This window comes from Citrus clementina, unplaced genomic scaffold (assembly GCF_000493195.1).
Source record: "Citrus clementina cultivar Clemenules unplaced genomic scaffold, Citrus_clementina_v1.0 scaffold_3, whole genome shotgun sequence".
In the NCBI taxonomy this organism is placed as follows: Eukaryota; Viridiplantae; Streptophyta; class Magnoliopsida; order Sapindales; family Rutaceae; genus Citrus; species Citrus x clementina.
Window position 1 is genome coordinate 28,339,972 of NW_006262339.1, and position 21,186 is coordinate 28,361,157.

At 34.9% G+C, this 21,186-nt stretch overlaps 3 protein-coding genes across 3 annotated transcripts; all 3 read right to left on the reverse strand.

The window, feature by feature from the left end:
* Nucleotides 1-612: 612 nt before the first annotated feature.
* Nucleotides 613-15,404, reverse strand: LOC18047675. The gene is made up of 9 exons (XM_006442124.2): nt 14,666-15,404; nt 13,484-14,576; nt 10,852-12,540; nt 10,154-10,752; nt 6,191-6,706; nt 5,000-6,101; nt 2,370-4,058; nt 1,629-2,270; nt 613-872 (listed from the first exon to the last, which is right to left on the reverse strand). Exons 1-8 carry the CDS (start codon nt 15,145-15,147, stop codon nt 1,668-1,670), a joined length of 7,773 nt encoding a protein of 2,590 aa, XP_006442187.2. The 5' UTR covers nt 15,148-15,404; the 3' UTR covers nt 613-872; nt 1,629-1,667.
* Nucleotides 15,405-16,952: 1,548 nt separating this feature from the next.
* LOC112099817 (putative F-box protein At3g16210) lies at nt 16,953-19,154 on the reverse strand. Its single transcript, XM_024187298.1, has 2 exons — nt 18,308-19,154; nt 16,953-17,032 (listed from the first exon to the last, which is right to left on the reverse strand). Exons 1-2 carry the CDS (start codon nt 19,152-19,154, stop codon nt 16,953-16,955), a joined length of 927 nt encoding a protein of 308 aa, XP_024043066.1.
* Nucleotides 19,155-19,756: 602 nt separating this feature from the next.
* On the reverse strand, nt 19,757-20,680 carry LOC18047678. Its single transcript, XM_006442127.2, has 2 exons — nt 20,302-20,680; nt 19,757-20,144 (listed from the first exon to the last, which is right to left on the reverse strand). Exons 1-2 carry the CDS (start codon nt 20,546-20,548, stop codon nt 19,915-19,917), a joined length of 477 nt encoding a protein of 158 aa, XP_006442190.1. The 5' UTR covers nt 20,549-20,680; the 3' UTR covers nt 19,757-19,914.
* Between the last annotated feature and the right edge of the window lie 506 nt (nt 20,681-21,186).

Sequence of the window (21,186 nt, forward strand, 5' to 3'; positions counted from 1 at the left end):
GAGCTATTGTCATACCTATATTATTCTTACAAAATCCCACTTTAAATAAAATTATAATTAAGAACAATTGAAAATTAAACACTTATAATTTTTTTTACAGCAAATTACTTAATTCATAATCAATCATTTAAAAAAAAAAATCTATTTGTTACTTCCTATCTAACTAAAATAAATTGTACAAATTTAAAATAATCTATTATTCTCTTTTGATTTCTTATTGATTAAATGTTTTTATACTTAAAATTGCTTTGAAATTATAATTTGAAATATGTGTTATTTTAACCAATGATTAACACTTAAAAACTTATCACCCATATAACTTTTTAATTTGTGTGTAGGGTAATAATAAAATTGAAATAATTAAAAAAAATAGCACAATAATAAGTTTTAACAATAAAGCAAATCAAATGAAAATTTAAAATTTAAAAAGTGTATCTAAAAAAAGGCGCATTTTTGAAAATAAAATGAATATAACTAAAAAAACGTTTTATGAAGAGATTAGAGGGGTGCCAATAGCCCACCTCGTAATTAAGAATCTCCCATTACATTGTCAACCAAAAAGACACTTGCATAAGAAGAAAAATTTTTCTGTTTGATTTTATTTGTGGATCCAACATTTCTCATATCCTGAGCGCCTTTCCGTATCAAATTAAAATAGTATTAGCAAAATTGTAGTGGACATTCAATTAACCAACTAATAGTCTAAGAAGCAAAAGAGAGGATTACAAGTTCACAACACCATTACAAAAGATTCAAAAATTCCCACACGAAAACATCAATGTACAGATTATAAACAATCCGAATTGGACACAAGAAAAACCCTTCAATGGATCGTTTGCCTTCCCAATGCTATATACTGTGCAAACTGCGCACTGGCCAAGAAAATGTTTTCAATTTAGTGTATTTTCAAATTGCTTATTTTCTCATAATATAAAAAATAAAAAAGAATCCTTACATGTTTCATCAGCATGATTAAAATCAAAGAAGAAAGCGAAGACGTAATGTCTCTGACATAATAAAATTACAAAAATTTCATGGAAAAAAAAAAAGGTTAAGAGTGCGTTTGGGATTGAGGTGCTGTAGCTTTTAAGCTACAGCTGCTGTGAAAAAAAAGCTGTAATTATGAAACAAAAGTTAATAATATATACTAAATATAAATTTTAAATAATAATTTTGATAAAATTATTAAAGATATAATAGATTTTGTATTATACAAGTGAAAAATCATATCAATATAGCTTAAAAGCTACAGCAGTTAGTGTTTACCAAACACTTTAGTGCTGTAGCTTTTAAGCTACAGCTGCCCAACCTCAATCCCAAACGCACCCTAAAACATGTAATCTTCAGAAGCATATAATAAAAGAACACTTCCACAAATTACTACAATTTCATGCAGTAGAGATTGAAGAGTTGAATTCCACTAATTTTAATAATGAAAACAACAACAGAGGATTAACTGATGCTTTGACTTATTAGCAGGTTGCAATGAATTGTTAACTGATGCTTTGACTTATTAGTTCTGCAGCTAAGTTAAATAAAATAAGGTGCTTTCAAAAGCAAAATGGACTACATAGACAAAACATCATCTTAAACAATCACAATCTAGAATTAGAGCATTTTCGACATACCTAAGGAACAAGAATACGTGAAAATGGGTGACTCATTTGCTAAGGAGTGTTGATTTGGTCGTCTCTGCAAATTCTCTTGGGGCTCGGTTCCAATTCCTCTACATCCGAACTTCCACTCGTGCTTGGCAAATCATCCAATTTCCAAACTTCGGTAGCAAAATTGATAGTAAAAGTGTTGTCTTTGGTCTCGCTGGGATTTGCATATACTGGACATACTCCGCAACGTTTTATCTTGTAACCCTTTAGGTTACACTCAGCGAAGAACTTAAATGTGGCAGTTGTATGATGGTAACCATCAGGAAACCCAACATTCAAGCAAGGTTTAAAACCAAGTATGACATGATCTGAATCAATGAGGTCTTCAATAAGGCGCCAAATGTAACCCAGATCAACATGTTTGGTTTCAGAGAGAGTCTTTATTTCTAACTCGAATTGACACTTGACGTAAAAATAACGAAAACAATCAGAATAACCTTGCTTTAAATCAGGAACAGCACAATAAGCAAACCCGATTAAGTTTCTGCAAAAAGAGTGCGGTGGCAGTTGAATACATATCGAAGATCCTGAATTTTGATGGCTAAACCAGTCGGGAAATTCGCCCCCAGGTAAAACAATTAGGGATCCCCTGAGTTCAGAAATTTTCTGCGAAATGACATTTAAAAAAAGAAAATTGTAAAATGAAAACCATGATTTCAGATATAACAAAGAGGGACAGAGTAAACAAGAGAGGGAATTTGATACCTCGTTGATTGCCTTTTCATAGCCCAGTCTCAGTGATGCAATTGCCATATGCCGAATTATTAGCAGTGAATCTGCCAAAATCTTGTTGTTTGCTTTTCCATTCAGTTTCAAGCAGTTAGTAAACCCAAAATAAATTGGTTGTGACTCCAGACATCCGGGTGCCCATTGACGAAGGTCAGGAGAGGGTTTGGATAGCTTTTCGAGTACGGATGCATCCAGTTCTTGTAGACATGACGGAATCTCTGGCAAAGATTGAAGCCGGTTGCAGTTCCTTGCATTTAGTGATTGTAGACACAATGAAAGTTCTGGTAATGACCGAAGCATGTTACAATCCCCCAAGTAAAGATATTTTAGACACAATGGAAGTTCTGGTATTGACCGAAGCATGTTACAACCCGTCAAGGCAAGAGATTCTAGACACAATGGAAGTGCTGGTAATGACTGAAGTATCTTACAATCCATCAAGTCAAGAGATTTTAGGCACAATGGAAGTTCTGGTAATGACTGAAGCATCTTACAATCCTTCAGGTCCAGAGAACTCAGCTGCGACAGTTGCTTGATACTTGCAGGTAAACTCTCAAAGTTATTTCCACTTAGATGCAAGCCTGTCAGTGAGGATAGACAGGCAATCTCTTGTGGAATTTCCATTACAGCACAGTCAATTATACTTAGAAGTCCCAAAGAAGATAAACCTAATAATAATGATCGAGGCAATGATACCAAACCTTTGCATCTAGAGAAGTCAAGAATTCTAAGTGCGTTTGAATCTGCAACAGAGGATGGTAGTTGACTAATAGCTGATCCTTCTGCTGAGATGCAATCCAAAGATTCTAAATTGCCAATGTTATCCGGCAACTTATCAAGTTTAGAGCAATCATCTACGAACAATACTTCAAGCCCCGGTAGATTTTCAAATGACGATGGCAGCTCTGTAATTGCCGTCCGGCCTAAATAGATGCGTTTTAAATGTTCCATTTTCTCCAAGATTTCTGGGAAACGCTCAAGGTTCAAGCAGCCGAAAAGAAAAAGGTCAACCAAAGATCTCAATTTACAGAACCTAGTTGAAATCCTCTTCAGCCGTTTGCAATCCGCCAAATCCAACACTACAAGATCGGTTAGGCACTCTATTGATGATGGAACTTCTTCTATTGCAGACTGGTCTATGTATAACCGTGTAATTTTCCCAGAAATCTGTGGAAACTCTACGAGATTAACACAATAGGAGAAATTAATAGTTACTGGACAAACAAAATGAAGATTGCTTGGAAAAGACCTAAGACTTTTGCAGCCCTTAAAAGACAAAGCACTGAGATACTTGAAATTCTGGATAGATGAGGGAACACAAGCCTTTTCTCCTTCCCAAGGTTGCTCAACTTTACTAAAACGCAAATTCAGTTCAACAAGGTTCTTTGGCTTGAAATTTGATGGCAGTGTCCTTAATGGATATGTGTCCCAATGAATATATCTCAATTTTTTAGGAAGATAATCTAGGCCATTTGGAAGCTGCACTTTAGAGTATGAAAGTTGCTCTTCAGTGCTCATACTTGGAAGCTTTTTAATCTCATAAAACTTAGGTACATAAAATTTGAGCAATCTCATACTAGACATATTTTTGAAGGCTCCGGGGTCTAAATTGATGCCTTTTATTTTGGACAAATCCAGAAATATGCCTTCAATTGCATCGGTCCCCTTATTAAAAAAAAAACAAAGAATGAGTAAGCCTAAAACAGAAAAGAAACATTCGTAAATTTTATTAACTAAGAGGTCCTTAAACAAAAAAAATTTTTGCAATCTTTGATTTTATTTTTTTTAATATATTAAATATCTATATGCGAGAAAAGAAAATTTTGGGGACCATTGCAAAATTAAACTAACCGAAAAAAAAAATTCAAAATTTCTCTAATTTACAAACCTGTTATCTTAATATCTAGCAGTTGAGAAGACAGGGCTTATTTGATTGGTATAAGATTTCAATTTTTTTTTTAGTCCATAGAATCCAAAATGTTAGTTCAAAATTAGGCAAAAAAATGAAAGTCATTTTTTTTTAACTAGCTGTAATTGTATACAAGTCAAATTGAGATATGACCCTTTTCGAAAGGATTTAACCATCTTACAGCCTCCTTAAGGTATATTTAAGCTAAAAGGAGTTATTGGAGGCAGAACTAGGTGGGCCAATCAGTCCATTTTATTAGCAATTGTTTAAAAAAAATTATACTCTAAAACACACTTACTTTTTTTAAAAAAAATATAAATATATTGAAGTAGAACCAGGTGGGCCAATCCTCATGGCACTCACTTTGTTCTGACACTCATCACTAAATTTGAAGAAAAATAAAATTATACTCTTCACACTCTTATTCAACATTCCAATTTTGAAAAAATCTGGAGTTTTTTTTTTAAATTTAAAATTTGAAGACTTGTTCTCTTGACACCCTTAGTCTTTAATTTTATCTAATTATGGTTTTTATGATTTTGGTTGTTTTGTTCATAAAAATGCTTTTACTAAAGGATGTTCTGGTAATAATAAAATTTATAAAAAAAAGCATGGGTGTACTGGTATGGTTTGAAAAATATGAGTGCATAACTCTAAACAAATAAAAGATATATAAAAATAAATGGAGGATTCTTACCATATTATGCTTTAGTACGCGGCGGATTTCCTTGGGATCCCACAACCTGCTGCGTTTGCCTGGCTCTTTCTCAGATTCTTGGCGAACAATCTGTCGCCCCATTTCTTGCAATAAATCATGCATTTGCAAGCAATTACCTGATACTGATATGAGTGACTTATCAATAAGGACATTCACGTCATTCAGTCCATAAGACTGAGAATCATCAAGTATCCTTAACACAAAATCTTTATCCTCTCCCTCAAAGAAACAAGCAATATCTAGAAATACACTCTTGACATTGGGCGTTAATTCATTAAAACTAATCTTTAATATATCATAAATATTATGAATATCAGATTCACAAATCCGATTTAAGTCGTCCAATACGTTTCCCCAATGGCTTTTCCTCTTGAGGGAGGAACCCAACACTTTAAGAACTAATGGATTGCCATCAGCATACTTTACAACTCTCCGTGAGTCACGTTTGAAATCTTCAGGACAATGATTTTCTTTAAAAGCGAAGTTACAAAAATGCTCGAAAGCCGCTTCAAATTCCAATCCATTAACCCTATATATTTTCTCCACTGGAAACGTCTCGAGGACATGTTTATTCCTAGTGGTTATGACAATTCTACTTCCTGGACCATACTGATCAAGCCCTCCAATCAAACCCTCTAATTGTCCATCTTTACTCACATCATCAAGCACAATCAACACCTTCATGCGTCGGACCCTCTCTTTAGTAAATTGTGGAATATTGGGACCATCTACTTCAAGTTTTTCTCTTAATATCCTTGAAAGAATTTGCTTTTGTAGATCTTCTAATCCATCCCCTCGTTCTATATTTCTCCTAACATCTGACATAAAGCAGCTACCTTCAAACTCTCTGGAGAATTGATTGAAAATAGCTGTGGCTAGGGTGGTTTTGCCTATACCACCCATGCCCCAAATTCCAACAATTTGGACAGTATCCAACAAATCCATGCACAGAAATTGTTTAATCTGCTCAATTCGTGAATTTAATCCAACAATTCCATTGGATGAGTCCGTTGGGACTGTTATATTTTCCAACTTCTTCAAAACATCTTCGACAATTTTGTTTACAAGTTGCGCATCATGCCTAATATGAAGGTGCAAAGATGCAAAAACATTGAGTCAAATCGGGCCAACACAGAAACAGAGAGAAGATGAATTAGGAAAGAGAGTTACCTGAATTTCGTGGATTCATGGCCGGCTAGATGGGATGTTTCTGTCAGTGCATCCCTCCACTTCTGAACCATTTCTGGTTTATCTTTGAACTGTTTTTTGAGCTCATCAAAACGGTCTCCAAAAATTCCAGCTTGATGCCGAACATCGGACGGACTTACGCTATAGAAAACTGGAATAACGATTTGGCCGTTTGTGTTCTTGCATTCAAGAATCTTGACAAGTTCATTCAGGCACCATTTTGAAGAAGCGTAGTCCTTTGAGAAAATGACGACCGAAATTTTTGAACCTTCGATTGCGTTCAAAAGAGCAGGTGAAATCTCATCTCCTCGCTTAAGCTCTTCATCATCAATAAACGTTTTGATTTTCGTTCTTTCATTCAAATTATAATAGAGATGGCATGTAAAGCTTACGCGAGTGTCCTCTCCTCTGAAACTGAGGAATACATCATAATTGCAAGAAGAAGAAGAAGCCATGAAGGAAATTTTAGAAATTTGGTGACAGAAACAGAGAATTAATCTTGAGAGAGGAGATGTAAGAATGAACATGTGTGAATATTCTTGCAAGCACACAGTAAATAATTGAATGGCTTGAGCTTTCTTACTTTCCTGGAAATTTCTTGGAGCTTTCGTATACATGATTTGTCAAGTCAAGAAACATAGTCATGATACGTTTACACATAAATGACAAAAGCCATTTCATTTCTCTTTTACATGTTATTAATTTTTGTAACACGGGGTGGCAACTTATGCATAATCAAGTAAAGCAAAAGGGTTTCAAATTATGGTGGCAAAACGTGAAGTACGATGCCAACTGAATAATTCCTTCTATAAAACGAAAAATAATCACAGAAAAAGGAATCTCTTATAAAATGTTTGTGTATTTTTTATAAGGTTTGAAACTTTAGGTGGTCGGTAGATGATTTCTTAATTGAATAATATATAAAAAGCTAATTATTTATAATTTTAAATAATCCGGATTGGTATGTTAGAAATTTATCTCTTTGATTTTTGAGAATTTTTCATAATGAAATGTGAATATAATGTTAATATTTAAAGTAACACATCTCAATTGTTGAAATTATTTTTCTATTAAATCCAACGTTGATGAATTAAAGTCAGAAAAGGACAAAATTAGTGGTGACTTGCAATAATTGCAAGGTAGCTGGACCCTTGAAAATGTGTGAAAGTAAATAATTGAATGCACAGAGCTCGCTTTCTTACTTTCGTTCCGGTTTCCTGGAAATTTCTTGGAGCTTTCATATACAGGATTTGCCATGTTAAGAAACAGGGTCATGATAATGGGGCAAACATTTGATTGAACCAATAAAGGAAGGGAAAGCAAAGTAAGGAAAATTAGAAATTATAAGAAGCTAAAGAAACATCCAACGTCATTACCTCACTGTTACAATTTTTATTGAGATTTGAGCAAACACTTACCTAAACATTACCTCCGCCTGTAAATTTATAACTTTTGAAAATTATGAGATCTTAGATTGCGAGATATTAAAATCGAATTAAAATTTATAATTTCAATATTATTATTCTTTTAAAAAGAAATTTGAGATAACTGAGTGATTGATAATATAGGAGAACTTGTCCACGGTAGGCCAAAAGTCTAGGCAAGCACATGCATACGCAGAAATGTGATGGATTCAGAAAGAAATTAAAGAAAAGTCATCTATTGCAAGTGCAATTATAGAACAACTTTCCAAAATAAATAGAAAAAAAAGATATAAATCTGCAGCCCGTCGATGTAAGAGTCAAGCACATGAAAGCAGGAAGCTATATATGACAAGAAATCAAAGTAATGTGAAGGAACGTGATGAAGAAATTGCAGGCCAGCACAAAAACACCCATACCCCTGATTTGTTTAGATGTATACGAAGACCTTAAGGTTTGGTAAAAGAAAATTGAATTTATATTGTACTATAATATAATTTTTTAAAACCATCAATGATAAAATCTTCATACTTTTTTCCATCCTTTGGATCAATAAGTACAAATTTCTCATCTAAATCTTAATACTTTTTACAAATGACTTTTGTGCCACAGAATTTTTTTTTTTTTTTTGCCGAAAAACAAAACAAATTCATAAACAACATTGTATTTCACCAATTAACAGTGCAAGTGTCATTATAGTTTCCACATATTAGTTCTGTTTTCGTTAGTTTCATTTTCTTTCTGTTATGTAACTGATGTTTCATTGCTATAAAATTAATTGTCTGTTTCTCTTCACAACTGTTATTTTGAATGATTTTTTCTGAATTTTATAAAGAATTTGTATATGACAGGAAATGAAGCAGAGTGCGAGCAACTTGTATGGATTCCTAAAAGGTCTGGTCAGAGTGTTCCTTTCAATGCATACATCTGGCGGCGAGGGACTATTCCAATATGGTGGGGTGCAGAATTAAAGCTTACTGCTGCTGAAGCAGAAATTTATGTTGCAGATCGGGATCCGTATAAAGGAAGTCTGCAGTATTATCAGAGGTTGAGTAATCGATATGATGCTCGAAACTTTGACTTAGCTGTTGGGGAAAATCAGAAGAAAAAGCCTTTTATTCCAATTGTATGCATTAACTTGCTTAGGAATGCGGAAGGGAAATCAGAATCTATTTTAGTTCAGCATTTTGAGGAATCTTTGAACTATGTCAGATCAACTGGAAAACTTCTTTATACTCGAATAATTTTAATAAATTATGACTGGCATGCCAGTACAAAATTAAAAGGTGAACAACTTACAATTGAAGGATTATGGAAGCATCTAAAAGCACCCACTCAGGCCGTAGGCATTTCTGAAGGGGACTATTTGCCATCACGGGAACGACTTAATGATTGCCGAGGTGAAGTCATCTGCAATGATGACTTTGTGGGTGCCTTTTGCTTAAGATCCCATCAGAATGGAGTGATACGCTTTAACTGTGCAGACTCTCTTGATCGGACCAATGCTGCTAGTTATTTTGGTGCTCTGCAAGTATTTGTGGAGCAATGTAGGCGGCTTGGGGTCTCCCTTGACAGTGATTTTGCATATGGCTATCAGTCAGCTAATAACTATGGTGGATATACTGCTCCTTTGCCACGAGGATGGGAGAAACGAGCTGATGCAGTGACAGGAAAAACATATTATATCGATCACAACACTAGGACCACAACATGGATTCATCCATGCCCAGACAAACCTTGGAAGAGATTTGATATGACATTTGAGGAGTTCAAGCAATCAACAATTTTATCACCAGTGTCTCAGCTAGCAGATCTTTTTCTGCTTTCTGGTGATATCCATGCAACCCTTTATACTGGTTCAAAAGCAATGCATAGCCAAATTCTTAATATATTCAATGAAGAACCAGGAAAGTTCAAACAATTTTCTGCAGCACAAAATATGAAAATTACTCTGCAGAGAAGATACAAAAATGCAGTTGTCGATAGCTCTCGTCAGAAACAGCTGGAGATGTTTCTTGGATTTAGGCTGTTCAGTTCATTTTTTTGTGGTAGAAATGTCGTCATTTTAAATTTAGTGTATTTTCAAAAAGCTTATTTTCTCAGAATATAAAAAATAAAAAAATAAAAAAAGAATTCTTACATGTTTCATCAGCATGATTAAAATCGAAGAAGAAAGCGAGACATAATGTCTCTGACATAATAAAATTACAAAAATTTCAAGGAAAAAAAAGAAGTTAAAACATGTAATCTTCAGAAGCATATAATAAAAGAGCACTTCCACAAATTACTACAATTTCATGCAGTAGAGATTGAAGAGTTGAATTCCACTTATAGACACCGACCTCTTGTTTTGTCTAATGTTAAAATTACAACCTCTTGCTTTGACTTATTAGCAGGTTTCAAAAGTAATAAGGAATACATAGATAAAACATCATCTTAAACAAATCACAATCTAGAATTAGAGCATTTTCGACATACCTAAGGACCACGAATACGTGAAAACGGGTGACTTATTTGTTAAGAAGTGTTGATTTGATCGGCTCTGCAAATTCTCTTGGGACTCGGTTCCAATTCCTCTTCATCCGAAGTTCCACTCGCGCTTGGAAAATCATCCAATTTCCAAACATCGGTAGCAAAATTGAGAGTAAAAGTGTTGGCTTTGATCTCGCTGGGATTTGCATATACTGGACATACTCCGTAACGTTTTATCTTGCAATCCTTTTGGCTTCGGTAACACTTATTGAAGAACTTAAGTGAGACAGTTGTATGATGGTAACCATCGGGAAAGCCAACATTCAAGCAAGGTTTAAAACCAAGTATGACATGATCGGAATCAAGGGAGTATCTAGTGGGCAAATCGAAACCCAGATCAACATGTTTGGTTTCAGAGAGAGTCTTTATTTCTAAGTCGAATTGACGGTAGAAGTAAAAATCACACATACAACGAGAATAAACTTTCTTAAAATCAAGAACAGCACAAAAAGCAAACCCGATTAAGTTTCTGCAAAAAGAGTGCGGTGGCAGTTGAATATATATCGAAGATCCTGAACTTTGATTGCTGAACCAGTCAGGAATTTCGCCCCCAGGTAAAACAATTAGGGATCCCCTGAGTTCTGAAAGTTTCTGTGAAATGACATTTAAAAAAAGAAACTTGTAAAATGAAAACCATGATTTCAGATATAACAAAGAGGGACAGAGTAAACAAGAGAGGGAATTTGATACCTCGTTGTTTGCCTTTTCATAGCCCAGTCTCAGTGATGCAATTGCCATATGCCGAATTCTTAGTTGTGAATCTGTCAAGATCTTGTTGTTTGCTTTTCCATTCAGTTTCAAGCAGTTAGTAAACCCAAAATAAATTGGTTGTGACTCCAGACATCCCGGTGCCCATTGACGAAGGTCAGGAGAGGGTTTCGATAGCTTTTCGAGTACGGATGCATCTAGTTCTTGTAGACATGACGGAATCTCTGGCAAAGATTGGAGCCGGTTGCAGTTCCTTGCATTTAGTGATTGTAGACACAATGAAAGTTCTGGTAATGACCGAAGCATGTTACAATCCTCCAAGTTAAGATATTTTAGACACAATGGAAGTTCTGGTATTGACCGAAGCATGTTACAACCCGTCAAGGCAAGAGATTCTAGACACAATGGAAGTGCTGGTAATGACTGAAACATCTTACAATCCGTCAAGTCAAGAGATGTTAGGCACAATGGAAGTTCTGGTAATGACTGAAGCTTCTTACAATTCTTCAAGTCAAGAGAACTCAACTGCGACAGTTGCTTGATACTTGCAGGTAAACTCTCAAAGTTATTTCCACTTAGATGCAAGCCTGTCAGTGAGGATAGACAGGCAATCTCTTGTGGAATTTCCATTACAGCACAGTCACTTATATCTAGAAGTCCCAAAGAAGATAAACCTAATAATAATGATCGAGGCAATGATGTCAAACCTTTGCAGCTAGAGAAAGAAAGAATTCCAAGTACGTTTGAATCTGTAACAGAGGATGGTAGTTGACTAATAGCTGATTTAGCTGCTGAGATGTAATACAAAGATTCTAAATTGCCAATGTTATCCGGCAACTTATCAAGTTTAGAGCAACCATTTATGAACAATGATTCAAGCCCCGGTAGATTTTCAAATGACGATGGCAGCTCTGTAATTGCCGTCCGGTCTAAATAGATGCGTTTTAAATGTTCCATTTTCTCCAAGATTTCTGGGACACGCTCAAGATTCAAGCAGCCAAGAAGAATAAGCCGAACCAAAGATCTCAATTTACAAAACCTAGTTGAAATCCTCTTCAGCCGTTTGCAACCCATCAAATCCAACACTTCAAGATCAGTTAGGCACTCTATTGATGATGGAACTTCTTCTATTGCAGACTGGTCTAAGTATAGCCGTGTAATTTTCCCAGAAATCTGTGGAAACTCTATGAGATTAACACAAGAGGAGAAATTAATAGTTACTGGACAAACAAAATGAAGATTGCTTGGAAAAGACCTAAGACTTTTGCAGCCCTTAAAAGACAACGCACTGAGAAACTTGAAATTCTGGATAGATGAGGGAACACAAGCCTTTTCTCCTTCCCAAGGTTGCTCAACTTTACTAAAACGCAAATTCAGTTCAACAAGGTTCTTTGGCTTGAAATTTGATGGCAGTGTCCTTAATGGATATGTGTCCCAATGAAGATATCTCAATTTTTTAGGAAGATAATATAGGCCTTTTGGAAGCTGCACTTTAGAGTATGAAAGTTGCTCTTCAATGCTCATACTTAGAAGCTTTTCAATCCCATAAAACTTAGGTACATAAAATTTGAGCAATCTCATGTTAGACATATTTGTGAAGGCTCCGGGGTCTAAATTGATGCCTTTTATTTTGGACAAATCCAAAAATATGCCTTCAATTGCATCAGTCCCCTTATATAAAAAAAAAAAAAAAACAAAGAATGGGTAAGCTTAAAACTCAAAAGAAACATTCGTAAACTTTACTAACTAAGAGCTCCTTAAACAAAAACAAATTATGCAATCTTTGATTTAATTTTTTTAATATATTAAATATCTATATGTGAGAAAAGAAAATTTTGGGGACAATTGCAAAATTCAACTAACTGAAAAAAAAAATTCAAAATTTCTCTAATTTACAAACCTGTTATCTTAATATCTAGAAGTTGAGAAGATAGGGCCTATTTGATTGGTATAAGATTTCGATTTTTTTTTAGTCCATAGAATCCAAAATGTTAGTTCAAAATTAGGGAAAAAAGTCATTTTTTTCCACCAGCTGTAATTGTATCCAAGTCAAATTGAGATACGACCCTTTTCGAAAGGATTTAACCATCTTACAGCCTCCTTAAGGTACATTTAAGCTAAAAGGAGTGATTGGAGGCAGTTCTAGGTGGGCCAATCAGTCCATTTTATTAGCGACGTTTGCTTAAAAAAAAATTATACTCTAATACACACTTATTTTTTTTAAAAAAAATATAATTATATTGAAGTAGAACCCGGTGGGCCAATCCTCATGGCACTCACTTTGTTCCGACACTCTTCACTAAATTTGAAGAAAAATAAAATTATACTCTTCACACTCTTAATCAACATTCCAAAATTGATTAAATCTGGAGTTTTCTTTAAAAATTAAAAATTTGAAGATTTGTTGTCTTGACACCCTCAGTCATTAATTTTACCTAATTATGGTTTTTATGATTTTGATTGTTTTGTTCATAAAAATGCTTTTACTAAAGGATGTTCTGGTAATAATAAAATTTATAAAAAACACATGGGTGTGCTGGTATGGTTGGAAAAATATGAGTGCATTACTCCAAACAAATAAAAGATATATAAAAAAAAGATGGAGGATTCTTACCTTATTATGCTTTAGTACGCGGCGGATTTCCTTAGGATCCCACAACCTACTGCGTCTGCCTGGCTCTTCCTCAGATTCTTGGCGAACAATCTCTCGGCCCATTTCTTGCAATAAATCATGCATTTGCAAGCAGTTATTTGACACTGTTATGAGTGACTTGTCCACGAGGGCATCTAGTTTGTGAGACCCAGAATCATCAAGTATCCTTGACACAAAATCTTTATCCTCTCCCTCAAGGAAACACGCAATATCTAGAAACATACTCTTCTGCTTGCGTGTTAATTCATTAAAACTAATCTTTAATATATCATAAATATTATGAATATCAGATTCACAAATCCGATTTAAGTCGTTCAATACATTTTCCCAACGGCTTTTATCCTTGAGGGAGGAACCCAACACTTTAAGAACTAATGGATTGCCATCGGCATACTCTACAACCCTCTGTGAGTGCCAGTTGAGATCTTCAGCACAATGCTTTTCTTTAAAAGCGAAGTTACAAAAATGCTCGAAAGCCTCATCAAATTTCAATCCATTGACCCTATATATTTTCTCCACTCCAAATTTTTCGAGGACTCGTTTATCCCTAGTGGTTACAACAATTCTACTTCCTGGACCATATTGATCAAGCCCTCCAATCAAACCCTCTAATTGTTCATCTTTATTCACATCATCAAGTACAATCAACACCTTCATGCGTCGGAGCCTCCCTTTAGTAAATTGTGGAATGTTGGGACCATCTACTTCAAGTTTTTCACTTAATATTGTCGAAAGCATTTCCTTTTGTAGGTGTTCTAGGCCACCCTCTGTTTCTGATTTTCTCCTAACATTTTTTGCAAAGTATTTACCATCAAACTCACCAGCGAATTGATCGAAAATAGCTACAGCAAGGGTGGTTTTGCCTATACCACCCATGCCCCAAATTCCAACAATTTGGACAGTATCCCACAAATCCATGCACAGCAATGGTTTAATCTGCTCAATTCGTGAATTTAATCCAACTAGGCCATTGGATGAGTCCGTTGAGACTGTTATTTTTTCCAACTTCTTCAAAACATCTTCGACAATTTTGTTTACAAGTTGCGCATCATGCCTAATATGAAGGTGCAAAGATGCAAAAACATTGAGTCAAATCGGGCCAACAAAGAAACAGAGATAAGATGAATTAGGAAAGAGTGTTACGTGAATTTCGTGGATTCGTGGCCAGCTAGATGGGATGTTTCTTTCAGTGCATCCCTCCACTTTTGAACCATTTCTGGTTTCTCTTTGAACTGCTGTTCTAGCTTGTAAAAACCGTCCCCAAAAACTCCGGTTTGATGCCGCACATCAGATGGACTTACTTCATAGAAGACTGGAATAATAATTTGGCCATTTGTGTTCTTGCATTCAAGAATCTTGACAAGTTCATTTAGGCACCATTTTGAAGAAGCGTAGTCCTTTGAGAAAATGACCACCGAAATTTTTGAACCTTCGATTGCGTTCAAAAGAGCAGGTGAAATCTCATCTCCTCGCCTAAGCTCTTCATCATCAATAAATGTTTTGATGTTCTTTCTTTCATACAAATTATCATAGAGATGGCAAGTAAAGCTCTTACGAGTGTCCTCCCCTCTAAAATTGAGGAAGACTTCATAAATGCAAGAAGAAGAAGAAGAAGAAGCAGCCATGAAGGAAATTTTAGAAGTTTGGTGACAGAAACAGAGAATTAATCTTGAGAGTTGAGAGGGGATATGTAAGAATGAAAATGCGTAAATAGTAAATAATTGAATTAATCTGGCGAGTACATAGTAAATAATTGAATGGCCGGGGCTTTCTTAGTTTCCTGGAAATTTCCTGGAGCTTTCGTATACATGATTTGTCAAGTCAAGAAACATAATCATGATAATGGGGCAGACCAGGAAGGAAAGAAAATTTGATCCAACCAATAAAGGAATGAAAAGTAAAGAAAGAAAATTTGAAAGTAGATTCAGAGAATTATAAAAAGCTAAAGGAAATTGGAATTTTGTACCATTTCTCCAGCCAGGAACTTTCATTGTCATTACCTCACCGTTACAGTTTGGAATAAGATTTGACTTTTGAGCAAACATTCACCAAAATTTTACCTCTGCCTGTAAATTCTTAAGTTTTGAAAATTATGAGACCTTTATATTGGGATATATTATAATCGAATCAAAACATAAAATTTTAATCTTTTTTAAAAAAATTGAACAACAGAGTAATTTCTAACATAGAAAAGGTTGTATAATTGTCTAATTATTTATAATTTTAAATAATCCGGATTGGTTTGTTAGAAAATCATCTCTTTGATTTTTGAGAATTTTTCATAAAGAATAGGGAATATAATGTTCATATTTAAAGTAAGTAACACATCTCAATTGTTGAAATTATTTTTCCATTAAATTCAACGATGACGAATTAAAATCAGAAAAGGACAAAATCAGTGGTGGCTTGCAATAATTCCAAGGTCGCTGGACCCTTGCAAAATGTGTGAAAGTAAATAATTGAATGCACAGAGCTCGCTTTCTTACTTTCGTTCCGGTTTCCTGGAAATTTCTTGGAGCTTTCATATACAGGATTTGCCAAGTCAAGAAACAGGGTCATGATAATGGGGCAAACATTTGATTGAACCAATAAAGGAGGGGAAAGCAAAGTAAGGAAAATTTGAAATTATTAGAAGCTAAAGAAACATCCAACGTCATTACCTCACAGTTACAATTTTTATTGAGATTTGAGCAAACACTTAAATACATGATAATGCAACATAACATTAATTCTCGCAATTTATAACTGTTTTTGCTACATGAATCTTGCACAGTTAATCCTAATTGAATTCTAAAAAAGAACAATTGGAACAAGGTTTTGGAATAGAATGATATACAATCGATATGATCTATTTCCAGTTGTCAACGCTAATTAACTGCAGTTTCTAGACTCCTAATTATACTAGCCATAGGAAACTATTTAGAAAACTGGTGATCAGATTAGATTTTGAAAAGAAATAATGTTCATTTTCCCTTCGCTACCTTTTTTTTTTTTTTTTTTTTTTTTATAGCAAAGAATTATATCATGAAAAGAATCAATTTAATCACCTTTTCCAGCAGCCCAATTTTTCTTTTATAAAATTTGACCATGGAGACAAAGAAGAATTATTCATACCTTCATCAGTAAGGAAATACTTTTCGGTATGGCTAGGGTGAGAAAAGGCTTTCCACTAACACTTGTACTTTGTATTCCTGTAAATTTTCTCTAAAGTCAATAAAAACCATAAGTTCTTTACAATAACCATCTATTTGATCAAAAAGTGCCGTATTCTTTAAATGAGTTGGCTATGGAAATCCTGATCCAAGATTCTTTTACGCCATATTCTTTCGTAAACCAAAATTCATTTTGGAATACTCCTCGTCCGAACATACAGAGACAATCTCTCATAACTTTAGCCGAATACTTATGATGATGATCATTTGTGATTTCATCAGGCATAGGCAAGAACTTGAACTTGTCTACCACCAACCAAATGCCGAAATTCGCCTGCCACCCCAATGATTCCTAATCCTATTTTAATACCAGGTTTGATCACAAGATAAGAATCAGATTTCAACACTTTTCCAAGTATTGTTTCTCAAAGAGAAGTCATACACATTTTCTTTTCTACCAGGAACTGTTGTACTATCAGGAATCTGTAATCATCTATTGATTGAGCATAGCAAAATGCAAATTTCCGGTCTTGGTATTCTCTTAACTCTCTAGTGGAAGGATTGTATATCTTATATAAATAGTTATTATAATTACGCTCCGAGTCTCTCTTTAATCCTCAAGCACAATAAGCCATTACAAGAACCCAATCTCAAAACCGATTAATAAAGCTAACCATTGCTTTAATTTGCAAGTTAAAGAAAAAATCACTTCAGGTTTCGGGTATACTGTACGTAAAATCGAGGAAGGTAACTGGAAAACAATTGTATATATGTCAAGCAAACTGCAGGATTTGTGATTATATGTGTAAAATAGATAAGACTGATAATATAGCAATCGCATATACATGCCAATCCTAGTGGAGTAAAAGCTCTATTGCCACTAGAATTCTGTTCGAGGAATTTGTTCTCAAATTTCAACCGTTATGTAAAGTTTGAACTCTAATTGCTTATAATGTATTGATTAAGAATAATCCTAAGAGTTCCCAATTGAAATTTTTAATGACTATTTTTATTGTTTTGGATATACAAATTGCATTAAGAAAAAATATTGTCAAATTCAGAGGATAACGGGAAATGATTATGCTTCAAAAGGCCAGAGATTAGAGAATAAAGAAGCATTCATTACTGATATACAAAAGAGAAACACTCCAAAATTGCAAGCAAACTAGTTTCATATACTACTTGGATTTTGGAAGGGGTGAAGTTTTGAGCTTCAGTTGTTCCTCTAAAATCAAAAGCAGCAGTTAAGCGTTCTCAATTAGAAAGAGCAAAGAAGACTTATTGATACCTTACTGAAGCTAACATTATGGCACGGTTGTTCATATATTATGGCTGCTCTGTTATGCTAGCTTCTCTGTTTTTGCTTTTATTTTTGCTTACAGTTTTGAACATAAATTCTTGCTCAAATAACCCATAATTAAATAACACTAATATGGCTCGTGAAATCCCATAATATCTAATTACGCAACTTTCTCCTCCTCCTCAATTCTGTCTTCCCCTGCTCGTACACTAAATTCAAAATTCAATGCCCCAAAAAACAACACAAGAAATCTTTGAGATAATTTGTGACCAGTTTATACATAGTAGCAATTGAAAAAGGAAAAAGAATGAAAGAGTTAATTATTATTCAGACCTTCACTTATTAGGAAGTTTGTTCTGCTATTGGGTGAGATCAAGCTCTCAGCATATACTTCCATATGATACTTTCTAACATTTTCTTGAAAGCCATCAATCATAAAATCTTCATACTTTTTTCCATCCTTTGGATCAATAAGTACAAATTTCTCATCTAAAACAGACAAAATAAAATCACTGTCCTTCATGGAATCAGAATTGAGCTTACAAAAACCGAAGTGGACAGTTCCATTGAGATTGGTCGCCCGAGAACAATGATGAGAAGACTTAAAATCAGTTTCAAAGGTTTTCCAAGTATTGTTCCTTAAAGAAAAGACATGCACACCCACTACTTCTTTGGCATTTCTATGAGAATCAGAAAACCCTAAAACCTTGAACTCATCTATTGACTGGGCATAACCTAAGCTAACTAACGGTGTATCTCTATTAGTGAAAGGTTCATAGTCGTTCGGTATTCTCTTGAACTCTCTAGTTGAACAATTGTATATAAATAAAGTTTCAGTTGCAGTTTCATCTCGGAGGGATAAGCACAACAAACCATTACGAGAGCAGCATATCCTAAGACAATCAAAAGAGCTTTCTTTAATTGGAAAATCAAGCTGATCTTCAGTAATAATTTTGCTATCGAGGTCTATACGAAGAAGAGAGTTTCTTACAAAGCTCTTGACCATATTAACAAGAACCAGCGTTTGTCCTTGTTGGGTTTCAGTTTGGTGGATCTTGACGAACCGGGGATTAGTAATTAAGGCCCTGAATGACTTGGATAAACACTTGAATGGGCAAAGAGGCTTGGCAGGGAGTTTTGCAAACACATCGACGATGATATCTGGAGGAAGAGCCGCCATTGCTTCTTCAGCAAGTTAAGCAAAGACTTTAGGGGGTTTCTTGATCTCAATTTGGTAGCCGTGATGTTTGTAAAGAGCAGTCATTCACATAAAAACTGTTACATATATTATTATTTTATTCTAAAACAATATCAAAGTATTTTTTTAAATACTGTTCCGTTAATTTTGAAGTAAAATTTTTGGGCTCCTTTCAAAATATTTTACCTCTACTCCCAAATGCCCAGCGTCTTGAACTTCTCTTCCACCAAATCAAATGCAGCAATTTTTTTGCTATCTGAGTCTGTACTCGTTGAATCTGCCTCGAATATCCAGATGAATATCTCCAATGAAAATCACGTTCAACTCTTTTTTCTTTTTTTTTTTTTCTCACAAGAGCTGGTTTTCACAGAGAAAACGTTTACAATTTTTTCACAAAAACCAAATTTCACAATTTTATAGTCATCAATTTGCTCAGCATAACAAAACCCACATAAACTTTTCACTATTTTACATATAGTATAATATAACTCTTCTCCTCAGTCCTCAGTTCCCTCTTATGAGAAAACTAAAATGCGCGTCTCCTTCTTCGATAACAAATAGTTTCTCATGTTAAAACCCTCAAAAACAACAAGACTTGCCAATATTTTATAATAAAGAAGAGAGAAACAATGCGTTCATATCCTCAAAAGTAAATGAGAACTTGCAATAATTAAAGTAAGTAGCAACATACGGTTTGCGACCCTGTTGATGATAGGCTAGCAAGTGGCTTTAGTATGTAAAACTACTTAGAATCAAAATCTATGTACATTCGATAAGCGGGTCGGTCAGCAGAGTAGTAACCTTGGATCAGGGTATCAACTTGGAAACCAAATTTCTTGTAAAGATTCACAGCGGGAGTTCTCAAAGGATCAACATGAAGCGTTATGCGGAGCACAGTTCTGGTTCTGCATTTCTTAATTGCTGCTTCCAGCAGTGCCACTCCGTGACCTTGTCCCCGATAACTCTCCTTCACTAATTAAGTTCACCCCAAAACCCATTAATTTCATGTCAATTAAAAAGAAAAAAGAGAAATAATAACTAACAAATATTTCTTTGAGGACTTTTATCAAACAGTTGAGATTACGGGCACGCAGTGGAAATTTCAACAATGGGGACAAAGATATGGGACCTGCAAGCTTGGTGATAGAAGCAGACAAGGAAGTAGGCCACGCGTACATGACGTAGCCAACGACTTGTCCATGAATCTGAATGTAAAGCAAGCCTGAGCTCTTCTTTTTCAGCTCTTCATCAAAAGATCTTGCCAGTGATTCGTGCATGGGAAAAATCTTCTTCTCCATCTTCACAATCTCGTCCACTACGACAGTCCAGTTCGTTGAGTTTCTCTGCAGCTCCGTGACAGTTCCATTACTCCCCATGGCACGTGGCTTGTTGCAACTTACAGTTGATCCAGCACGTATAGAAAATTAGAAATGAAGCCTCCTAGCATTCTTTCGAACAGGCAAAAAAAGTCAATGGACATAGAGGCCCCATGTGTGGAAATGTTAAGAAGATGATGAAGCCCCCAAGAGGCCAGCGTGGCGTGGCATTGCACCTCATCGTTTTTTTAATGCTAATCTGTAGAGCGGCCCAAAATGCCGGCACAATATATAGCTGGCAAAGCCCACCCAAGCCCAACTATTTGGGCCAACATATCATAAATTAATACAAATATAAAATGCACTGTATAGCGCAGACAAAGATGCTTTGTGCAGAGATGTGTTTACTTTATGGGTCCAACTATATTAGTACCGCTCTAAGGTAGAGTATCCTTTCATAACTATATAATTAAAGTCATAATGAGTGTTTTACTATTTATTACTTTGTGTGTGTGACTGAGATTCGTGATCCACCATAGATCAGCTCCAACATAGCAGTAGCCTGCTTTTATTGCTCATCATCTTTAGCAAATAGTCATTGGCTTTGGATGTTGCTACAATTTATTTTGCATAATTGACAAGTATAGTCGATGTGCATAATGTTGGAAATTTTATTATAATATATCAAAATACGTAAT